Source organism: Oncorhynchus gorbuscha, linkage group LG06 (genome assembly GCF_021184085.1).
Source record: "Oncorhynchus gorbuscha isolate QuinsamMale2020 ecotype Even-year linkage group LG06, OgorEven_v1.0, whole genome shotgun sequence".
Classification (NCBI taxonomy): domain Eukaryota; kingdom Metazoa; phylum Chordata; class Actinopteri; order Salmoniformes; family Salmonidae; genus Oncorhynchus; species Oncorhynchus gorbuscha.
In genome coordinates this window covers 84,020,945-84,033,156 of record NC_060178.1, presented here as the reverse complement: position 1 = coordinate 84,033,156, position 12,212 = coordinate 84,020,945, and the positions used below count along the sequence as shown (strand labels likewise).

Here is a 12,212-nt window from a genome sequence, read left to right as displayed (position 1 = left end):
ATCAAACAGGCAAAGCGTCAATACGGGGCTGAGATTGAATCATACTACACCGGCTCCGACGCTCGTCGGATGTGGCAGGGCTTGCAAACTATTACAGACTACGAAGGGAAGCTCAGCCGCGAGCTGCCCAGTGACACGACACTAGCAGATGAGCTAAATCGCTTCTATGCTCACTTCGAGGCAAGCAACACTGAGGCATGCATGAGAGCATCAGCTGTTCCGGACGACTGTGTGATCACGCTCTCCGTAGCCGATGTGAGTAAGACCTTTAAACGGGTCAACATAAAGAAGGCTGCAGGACCAGACGGATTACCAAGACGTGTGCTCCGGGCATGTGCTGACCAACTGGCAGGTGTCTTCACTGACATTTTCGACACGTCCCTGATTGAGGCTGTAATACCAACATGTTTCAAGCAGACCACCATAGTCCCTGTGCCCAAGAACACGAAGGAAACCTGCCTAAATGACCACAGACCCGTAGCACTCACGTCCGTAGCCATGAAGTGCTTTGAAAGGCTGATCATGGCTCACATCAACACCATTATCCCAGAAACCCTAGACCCACTCCAATTTGCATACCGCCCAAACAGATCCACAGATGATGCAATCTCTATTGCACTCCACACAGCCCTTTCACACCTGGACAAAAGGAACACCTATGCGAGAATGCTATTCATTGACTACAGCTCAGTGTTCAACACCATAGTACCTTCAAAGCTCATCACTAAGCTAAGGAACCTGGGACTAAACACCTCACTCTGCAACTGGATCCTGAACTTCCTGACGGGCCGCCCCCAGGTGCTGAGGGTAGGTAGCAACACATCTGCCACGCTGATCCTCAACACTGGAGCTCCCCAGGAGTGCGTGCTCAGTCCCCTCCTGTACTCCCTTTTCACCCACGACTGCATGGCCAGGCACAACTCCAACACCATCATTAAGTTTGCAGACGACACAACAGTGGTAGGCCTGATCACCGACAACGACGAGACAGCCTATAGGGAGGAGGTCAGAGACCTGATTGAGTGGTGCCAGAATAACAACATATCCCTCAATGTAACCAAGACTAATGAGATGATTATGGACTACAGGAAAAGGAGCACCGAGCATGCCCCCATTCTCATCGACGGGGCTGTAGTGGAGCAGGTTGAGAGTTTCAAGTTCCTTGGTGTCCACATCACCAACAAACTAGAATGGTCAAAACACACCAAGACAGTCGTGAAGAGGGCACAACAAAGCCTATTCCCCCTCTGGAAACTAAAAAGATTTGGCTTGGGTCCTCAGAAGGTTCTACAGCTGCAACATCGAGAGCATCCTGACCAGTTGCATCACTGCCTGGTACGGCAATTGCTCGGCCTCCGACCGCAAGGCACTTCAGAGGGTAGCGCATACGGCCCAGTACATCTCTGGGGCAAAGCTGCCTGCCATCCAGGACCTCTACACCAGGCGGTGTCAGAGGAAGGAAGGCACTAAAAATTGTCAAAGACCCCAGCCACCCCAGTCATAGACTGTTCTCTCTACTACCACATAGCAAGCAGTACAGGAGTGCCAAGTCTAGGACAAAAAGGCTTCTCAACAGTTTTTACCCCCAAGCCATTAGACTCCTGAACAGGTAACCAAATGGTTACCCGGACTATTTGCATTGTGTGCCCCCCCATCCCCTCTTTTACGCTGCTGCTACTCTCTGTTCATCTTATATGCATAGTCACTTTAACTATACATTCATGTAGATACTACCTCAATTGTCCCGACCAACCAATGCTCCCGCACATTGGCTAACTGGGCTATCTGCATTCTGTCCCACCACCTGCCAACCCCGCTTTTTACGCTGCTGCTTATATGCATAGTCACTTTAACCATACCTACATGTACATACTAAATAAGCCTGACTAACCGGTGTCTGTATGTAGCCTCGCTACTGTTATTTTCAAATGTCTTTTTACTGAATCCCAAACCACGGCTGATCAGCTCCTGAGAATTCTCTCCTACTAGGCAATGAATAAAAATTACTTGGTGAATAAAGTTATTATTTTTATGATTGTTACTCATCAGCACATTACTGAGCCCAGACTGGGTGTGACCATTGTGACAATGACACCACCACCATAGTGAGGCAGCAGGCTGTGCTTCTTGAACACTGTCCAGTTCAACTGTGTGTGTGTGTGCACCGTCTGTATGTATGTGTGGAGTCAGGTCAGGATAAAACATCTCCTCGTTGGTTTTTATGAGCATATACCTACGTGGTTGATTGAAAGATGAACTGAGGTCCACACTCCAGTCCAGTTGGTTGTGGTAATGCACCTTATAGTTGGTTGCCAACCACCATATAAAGTCCAAAGAAGAAGAAAAAGCCTGAAAGAGGAGAGATGACCAGAAACAAACTATGTTGACTGTTTTATCTGTGGATTAATTGTCGGAGTAGATGACCTTGTGCATTTCAGGTAAAATAACAACCCAATGTTTATATCCCAGGACAAATTAGCTAGCAACAACAAGCTAGCTAGCTAAATTGCCATAAATGTTTAATGATTTTCAACCTGTCCCCAAATTAATATCATTGGTTCAGAGATTGTTTTGATATTTCAACTTGGGTGTCTGGTCTGGGTGGACAAAATCAACTTGGGTGTCTGGTCTGGGTGGACAAAATCAACTTGGGTGTCTGGTCTGGGTGGACAAAATCAACTGGGGTGTCTGGTCTGGGTGGACAAAATCAACTGGGGTGTCTGATCTGGGTGGACAAAATCAACTGGGGTGTCTGATCTGGGTGGACAAAATCAACTTGGGTGTCTGGTCTGGGTGGACAAAATCAACTTGGGTGTCTGGTCTGGGTGGACAAAATCAACTGGGGTGTCTGGTCTGGGTGGACAAAATCAACTGGGGTGTCTGATCTGGGTGGACAAAATCAACTGGGGTGTCTGATCTGGGTGGACAAAATCAACTTGGGTGTCTGGTCTGGGTGGACAAAATCAACTGGGGTGTCTGGTCTGGGTGGACAAAATCAACTGGGGTGTCTGGTCTGGGTGGACAAAATCAACTTGCGGGCAATGACGTATGCGGTCGCATGCACGGTCTGGTCAACATGTAACAGTTCTATGGAATGCAAACTGATGGAGAGTTAGCTTGAATCCTCAGTGTTAGCAACTGGCGCCACCAGTGACAGTAAAACTTAATAGTAGTTGGCAGTTGGACAGACTACTCCAGCTAATTGTATTTATACAGGAATGTGCTATTCCCATGAGACTTTCTATAGTTTACACTGTACCCAATTAACTGAACAGTCTGCTTCATTGTCTCTGGTCTCCTGTACAGTAGCCTACTGTACACAATATCACATATTTTACTGTGAATCTCCACTTAGAGAGTGTGTGTTTGTGTTTAAAGGCCCACTTTTTTTCAACTGAAAGATGATGCCCAGAGCTTACCAATGATGTTGCACAATTCAAGTCAATAAGTCATACTTTTAGGCAAAGTATTATATATTTGTGGGAAATCATTTTTTTCTGTGGTAATGCTGTGTGTTTCCCATATGATATGACATGCTAATACTTTTCAGTCTTATGTTCATTTTCAGGACTGGGTTTTATTTAATTGTTACCACCCACCAGCATGGCATTGTTAATAATCAGAAACACCTGCAAAGTAATTTATGTCTGTAATAAAGCCCTTTTGTGGGGAAAAACTCAATCTGATTTTCTGGGCCAGTCTCCCCAGTAGGTGGGCCTTGCTCCCAAGTGGGTGGGCTATGCCACCCTTGGCTGCGCCCCTGCCCAGTCATGTGAAATCCATAGATTAGAGCCTAATGTATTTATCTCAATTGACTGATTTCCTCCTATGAACTGTGATTCAGTAAAATCGTAAATTGCTGCATGTTGCGTTTATATTTTTGTCCAGTAAGAATAGTATACTTGCGTGATATGATTGCATTTTGTAACCCTGCTACCCCCGTCGTCCCAAGAAGAATGATTTTGACTACTAAAGTCTTGTTTCACTGCTTTGGTTGGTGCTAAACAACAAGTGTATATCCCATAATGAACAGGCACCCCTCAAAATATGTTTTTTATTGCAAACAGGATGCGTGTTTTGGATTATGTTCATTCTGTACAGGCTTCCTTATTTTTACTCTGTCATTTAGGTTGGTATTGTGGGTTAACTACAATGTTATTGATCTATCCTCAGCTTCCTCCTATCACAGCCATTAAACTCAGTGACTGTTTTAAAGTCACCATTGGCTTCATGGTGAAATCCCTGAGAAGTTTCCTTCCTCTACGGCAACTGAGTTAGGAAGGACACCTATAATCTTTGTAGTGACTGGGTGTATTGAAACACCATCAAAAGTGTCATTAATAACTTCACAATGCTCAATGGGATAGTCAATGTCTGTTTTTTTGTGTGTTTTTTTTACGCATCTACCAATAGGTGCCCTTCTTTATGAGGCATTGGAAAACCTCCCTGGTCTTTCTGGTTGAATCTGTGTCTGAAATTCACTGCTCGACCGAGGGGCCTTACATATAATTTAATGTGTAGGGTACAGAGATGATGTAGACATTCAAAAATCACGTTAAACATTATTATTGAAACTTATTATTTGACTTGTTAAGCACATTTGTAGTTGTGAACTTATTTAGGTTTGCCATAACAAAGGGGTTGAATACTTATTGACTCAGCGTTTAATTTTTAATGAATTTACCGGCATTTATAAAAGTATAATTCCACTTTTACATTATGGGGTATTGTGTGTAGGCCAGTGACACACACTCTCAATGTAATCCATTCTAATTTCAGGCTGTAACACAACAAAATGTGGAAAAAGTCAAGGGGTGTGAATACTTTCTGAAGGCACTGTATCATGGCCCAAACACACCACACCGTTGTGAAAAGGGCACAACAACACCTCTTCCCCTCAGGAGCCTGAAATTGGCATGTGCCCTCAGATCCTCAAAAGGTTCTACAGCTGCATAATTGAGAGTATCTTGACTGGCTGCATCACCGCTTGGTATGGCAACTGCCTGACATCTGACCGCAAGGCAATACAGAGGGTAATGCGCTCCAGCCACCCAATTCATTGACTGTTCTCTCTGCTACCGCACAGCAAGTGGTACCGAGGTATCAAGTCTGGAACCAACAGGACCCTGAACAGCCAGCAAGCCATAAGACTGATAAATAGTTAGTCAAATAATTAACCAAATAGCTACCCAGACCCTTTTTGCACTAACTTTGACTCTTCACATACACTACTGCTACTGTTCCTTATCTGTCACTTTATTCCTAGTTATATCTTCCTCAATTACCTCATACCACTGCACATCGACTCAGTACTGGTACCCCTTGAATATAGCCAAGTTATCGTTACTCATTGTGTATTTATTATACATTTTATTATTACGTGTTTTACTTTTCTATTACTTCTCTATTTTCTTTCTCTGCATTTTTGGGGAGGGCCAATAAGTAAGTATTTCACTGTTAGTCCACACCTGTTGTTTATGAAGCATGTGATGAATAACATTTTTGATTTGATCTCTCAGGGTGTGATCTTGGTCTATGACATCACCAACCGATGGTCGTTTGATGGTATTGACAGATGGATTAAGGAGATAGATGAGGTAAGAGACATCGATCAATCACTCTCTCTCAGAAACAGTGAACCTCAAATGTGTCCCAAATGGCACCCTATTCTATATTCCCCAAAGGGCCCTGGTCAAAAGTAGTGCACTATAAAGGGAATAGGGTGCCATTTGGGATGGCGCGACATGGTAAATTGCAGTCTACATCACTGAATGTTGACATGTTGCTCAATTTCTGCTTGTGATAATGACTAAACCTTCTCCAACCCACATCTCTGGCCTTTGCTCCAAAACAACTCACACACTCATTAACTAGCCACACAGAGTTAGACTTTCAAGATAGCCCATGTTATGTGAATAATATTATATACCTTCAATTAAAAATAAAATATGCTCAACGATTGATTCTTGACATCCTTTTTGCCACCTTGGGACCTTCTATTACCACTCCATTATTTGACTTATTACAGGGAAGAACACAATGTAACACATACGCATATACACACCCTTATTATGTACGAACAGAATCTGTACCTCACTACTTTCTGTTCCCCATCCTGTCTACCCAGCATGCACCGGGAGTGCCTAAGATCCTGGTGGGGAACCGGTTACACCTGGCCTACAAACGCCAGGTGACCACAGAGCAGGCCCAGGTGTACGCCGAGAGGTTAGGGGTCACCTTCTTTGAGGTCAGCCCGCTGTGCAACTTTAATATCACAGAGTCCTTCACAGAGCTGGCCAGGATAGTCTTAATGAGGCATGGCATGGAGAGACTCTGGAGGCCTATCAAAGGTGAGGCAGCATAAACTGAGCCTAGAGCAGCTAGTTCTTACTCTCTCTCACTGTTTTACACAATGGTGCCCTCTCGTGGTGTAATATTTATATTTGTGAAATATTAAATATTCTGTCTCACTCACACACCCCCCCCCCCTTCTCTCTCTCTCTCTTAGTTTTGAGTCTTCAGGACCTGTGCTGTCGTTCTATCGTGTCCTGCACCCCTGTCCACCTTGTTGACAAGCTTCCTCTCCCCCTGGCTCTCAAGTCCCACCTTAAGTCTTTCTCCATGGCCAGCGGCCTCAATGCCCGCATGATGCACGGACGGTCCTACTCTGTCACCACCACTGCTGCCAACACCACCCACATTGCCACCAAGAGGACCGGATGCCAGCTGCTGAAAAATAAAAAACTCTTCCGTCCTCCGCCGCTCAGCCCGGCAGCCGAACAGAGCTGCACTGGCAAGAGCTGCAAGATCTCCTAGCAACCAGTTGAAACAGGAAGAAGAAGTCCTTGGGGAAGAAGGTTGTCATCACATGAACAGGAAGTTGGTGTAGAGCACTAGTGCAGCCAAAGACGGTGGATAAATTAAGATGAACACCGAGGCTGTTTACAGGGACTGGATGTTCTAGGCCTCTATTCGCACAACAGTCTCCCACAGGCACTCACAGGAGCTCCATGGTGGGACAAAGATGGGGAAGGAACATGTCACGCTCAGAGATTTTGGATTAGCGCTATGGGTCACTGACCATGGAACCAGAAGGAAGTTTTGATGCCAGATCATATGTGAGCCATATGAATATATTTCAATTACTTTTTAAATTAATTTGGTCATTTGTATTTTACCGGCCTGAACTACAATATAATGTATTTTGTAACAAGATACTTTTGAGACCTGTAATTTGTATTTCCAAAATACAAAATAAATTTCTATACCATTTTTTTATAGTGGTTCACAATTTCGTGGCCTCCTTTCACCCTGCATTGGTATCAGAAGTCTGATGGCAGTATGGTGTGATAAGAGTATTATTATTATTGGGTATTATTCTAATGAGCTCCGTCCCTGAAACGAGGCCAATAATAATAATAATACCCGGTGTACTTTGCAATTGTTTATTTTTACATTTACATTTTGGTCATTTAGCATTCAACTAAGGTAGATAAACAACCACATATCACATCAATGGTAAAAGTTTTATTTTTGTTACAGTTACTGAGAATGTTGTTGTAGTGAAGGCGTATACTTGCAAATATATTTTGTATTTTAGTTTGATACATTGGTCTTTAGAGTATCTTGTATTTAGAACAATAAACATTTGATGTATCTTTTGCCCATCTCTGATTGTGCATAATATGTTTCTAGAAAAACGATGAACATATGTACTATGTAAAAAATACAGTACTAAATAGTACTATTGTGTACAATATTTGTGGATGATCTGTTTTCTCACCCACTGCAATCAATGACACAAAGCATTCAAATTAGTTTTAATCCTGTAGTCTAATTTAACGATGAAAGAAATGTTACTGGACTGGTCTTATAAATGGTATACTACACACCTCTGCCTTTAAAAACATACTGGACAAAGCCTTTTTAAGATCTAGCTACTTGTTTTACACATACTTTTTACAGCAAAATACTATTTCTGCCGAAGTCATCTGGAACTTCAAGTCTGCAATTCTATGGAGAAACCATTTGTGTAGTGAATTTGTATGATATGTACAGTTATGACAATGTTGTTTGATACAATGTATTTTTTCTGCTATTTGGGTTTGTATTCATTTCCAAGTGTACAGTGACAGAGATTATACTATTTCAGATAGTGACACCAACACCAAAGACTTAGTAGACTGAGGACGTTACTGAACAAACAAGGGTTTTGTACAGTAAATATCACCACACGGATTTACAATAAACTTCACAAACAGGAACTGTCTTCTCTGCTCAGACAGTAATAAATAAAAATACAAATAATTGATAGCATTTATATTACACTTTTCCACATGCTCAATGCGCTGTAAGGAGGGAAACTCACCTCATCTCACTTGATCATGTTTTTACCCACATGTCCCTGATGAAAACCTGAAAACAAAGGGTGCATTCCATGTCACCCACTAGCTTTACTAGAGAGCGCTTTACAAAGGAGGAGGTGTGAGTATTTTTACATACTGTATCTAATGAAGACCTTTATGGTCTCGTGGCTGTTTGTAAATGAGGTGTGAAAATCAGGCTCCCAGCCATTATTTTAGACTCTGGTCATGTGTTGTTCTTCAATGAAGGAACTCAGCATTCGGTAAGTCCTCATCATAGATCCAGAGTTTCAGAAGACCTTTATTACCGACATACTGTCTACCTGGACAGAGACCAGCTCAGTAGTGTTAGTGAATGGAACACATAAATATTTCATGGGTTACTGTATTTATGTGTCACATAATAAATGTTATGACAATTTGCTTCGGAAAAATATACGGCAGCAGTGGATTTGATCCCAATACGAATAAATGCATGTTTATCAGCGAGTCACCAGCTCCTGCCTGACCCTGTACCCATGGCAGATGTTGACGAGCAATCTTCTGTATCTTGTTTGACTTTTCTTTAGTTTTCTTGCATTTGTTTGCAATAGTTTGATTGTGTTAAGAACCATGATCTCTCCCACCATCCACATCCACACCATACGTGTGTTATACTGAGGTGAACGGGGTGTGTATACAGTTCCTTCAGAAAGTATTCACATCCCTTGACATTTTCCATATTTTGTTGTGTTACAGTCTGAATTTAAAATTTATTACATTTTGATTTTGTGTCACTGGCCTTACACACAATACTCCATAATTATGTTTTTAGAAACTATTACAAATGAATTAAAAATGAAAAGATGAAATGTCTTGAGTTAATAAGTATTCAACCCCCTTGTTATGGCAAGCCTAAATAAGTTCAGGAGTAAATAAATAACTAACTGCCATATAGCAGTTCTACAACATACTGCCAAAATAAAGGAAACACTTGAGTAAATGAGGGATACAAAGAATATTGAAAGTAGATGCTTCTACACAGGTGTGTTTCCTGAGTTAATTAAGCAATTAACATACCATCATGCTTAGGGTCATGTATAAAAATGCTGGCAGGTCATTATGTTGTCTACCATAGCTATGCCCCAATAGAATGACGATGCTCCCATCCACAGGAGACGCGAGTGGTCACTGAATGGTTTGATGCGCATGGAAACGATGTAAACCATATGTCATGGCCGTCTCAGTCACCAGATCTCAACCCAATTGAACACTTATGGAAGATTCTGGAGCGGCGCCTGAGATAGTGATTTCAACCACTATCAACAAAACAACAAATGATGGAATTTCTCATGGAAGAATGGTGTCACATCCCTCCAATAGAGTTCCAGACACTTGTAGAATCTATGCCAAGCTGCATTAACACACTTTATGTTGGTGTTTCCTTTATTTTGGCAGTTATCTGTATCATATTTAGTGGTGGACAAAGTACTCAATTGTCATACCTGCGTAGAAGTTAAGATACCTTAATAGAAAATGACTCAAGTAAAAGTCACCCAGTAAAATACTACTTGAGTAAAAGTCCAAATGTATCTGGTTTTAAATGTACAGTGGTGGAAAAAGTTGTCGAAATTGATTTTTTTTGTTGAAATTGTCATACTTGAGTATAAATACAAAGTAAAAGTAAATGCTATACATCAAATTCATTTTATTAAGCAAACTAGACAGCACATTATTTTTGGGGGGACAGACAGACAAGGGCAGACTCATACACTCAGACATAATTTACAAATTGCGTTTTTGTGAGTCTGACAGATCCAGTAGAGATGCCAAAGCGTTATATTGACAGGTTTATGAATAATTCTGTCTTGCTTGAGCATTAGAAATGTAACAAGTACTTTTTGGTGTCATGGAAAATGTACAGGAGTAAAAAGTACATATTTTATTTAGGAATGTAGTAGAGTAAAAGTAAAAGTTCTCAAAAATATAAATAGTAAAGTCCAGATACCCACCCAAAATACTTAAGTGGTATTTAAAAGTATTTCTTACTTAAGTACTTCACATCACTGATCATACTATTCTCTGTATATGAGAATATATTATTACCTGAGAATACATTATCATATTTTGTTGTTCTCTCGAGCTAAGATTGGATCCTATAATACTAAAAGAACCTTAATAACTGCAGCACCTTGGACTACAAGAAGTATCCAAACTTCTACAACTACAACAAACACCACTCACCAATGGTATTCTTCACCAATCACGATTATATACAGGAGATGAATATATGGACGACAAATTATGACAACAAATTAATCAAACTGTACCTGGAAAAATCACATGAATTTCACATCTGAAGATGTGATCTCATGTGATTGTCACACCCTGACCTTAGAGAGCCTTTTTATTTCTCTATTTGGTTAGGCCAGGGTGTGATTTGGGTTGGCATTCTAGTTTTCTATTTCTTTGTTGGCCGGGTATGGTTCCCAATTAGAGGCAGCTGTCTATTGTTGTCTCCAATTAGGAATCATACTTAGACAGCCTGTTTTCCACCCTAGTTTGTGGGATCTTGTTTTTGCACAGTTGCTGTCTAGCCCTGCAGAACTTTACATTTGTTTATATTTTGTTGTTTTGTCGGTGTTTCAGTATAAAATGATCATGAACACTTTCCACGCTGCGCTTTGGACTCATCCATTCAACGACGAGCGTAACAGTGATCACGTGATTTAATGTGAAGTTAATGTGATAACATTTGACAACATGTGAAGCAACATGTGACATGTGATGATAACATATGAAACGTGACATGTGGACATGTGAAATTAATGTGAAATAAATGTCATTTAGAATATTTTACTTTGAAAAGCACAATTGACATTAATTCAATTTAAACTGTCGTGGTTCCCTGCAGATTTGATTTAGTTCCCGGTTTGATCCATCGATTTCCCCCAGTACGTTTTAGGACATTCTTAGAACATTGTGTCAAGGTCCCCTAGAGGTTTTTTTCTTGAGGTGAAAATACAGTAAATCAAATGTATTTATACAGCCCTTCTTATATCAGCTGATATATCAAAGTGCTGTACAGAAACCCAGCCTAAAACCACAAACAGCAAGCAATGCAGGTGTAGAAGCACGGTGGCTAGGAAAAACTCCCTAGAAAGGCCAAAACCTAGGAAGAAACCTAGAGAGGAACCAGGCTATGAGGGGTGGCCAGTCCTCTTCTGGCTTTGCCGGGTGGAGATTATAACAGAACATGGCCAAGATGTTCAAATGTTCATAAATGACCAGCATGGTCAAATAATAATAATCACATTAGTTGTCGAGGTTGCAACAAGTCAGCACATCAGAATATCAGTTGAATATCCAACCTGAAAATATCTTTACCTCGGAAGCTATCCTCACCATAAGGTGATCGTTGTCCTGTATATTATGAGTACAGCGACTGCAATGAGAAGGCATAATGTTAATGTTACTAACGTTACTTAGCTTTGGCTGGTGGAGGTCCTGACGAACCACGTCCAGATAAAGCATCCGGGGTGAAAAAGTTGAATGAAAAAAGTTGAGCAAGGGAAAAAATAAAAATATAAAATGGTAATTAAAAAGTTCAAACTGTGTAGTTGGCAGGTAGCAAAGTAAGGTAAACGTGTTGCTCTTCCCTCCTCCAGACCAGGTGGGCAGAGACTTGTGCCTGCTCCTCTTCCTGCTCCACACATCCACACACTCTCACAAATAAGAGCATGGTTACAGTACAGTGTTGTTCCCTGGTGTACAAAAAGGTGAAATGCACACATAAGATACCTTTAGAGGTACACATAGGAACTCACATGGTACTGGGTCTGTACCAGCTGGGTGCATTCGCATGCTTTG

General features: G+C 41.4%; 1 protein-coding gene across 1 annotated transcript in view; it reads left to right on the top strand.

The window, feature by feature from the left end:
- LOC124038455 (ras-related protein Rab-40B-like) overlaps positions 1–7,661 on the top strand; it is a 44,030-nt gene extending 36,369 nt beyond the window's left edge. Inside the window, exons 4-6 of the mRNA XM_046354360.1 lie at positions 5,520–5,597; positions 6,128–6,350; positions 6,509–7,661. Coding sequence (XP_046210316.1) covers positions 5,520–5,597; positions 6,128–6,350; positions 6,509–6,816 — 609 coding nt within the window. The 3' untranslated portion in view covers positions 6,817–7,661. The remainder of the gene's footprint in view (positions 1–5,519; positions 5,598–6,127; positions 6,351–6,508) is intronic.
- Positions 7,662–12,212: the final 4,551 nt, after the last annotated feature.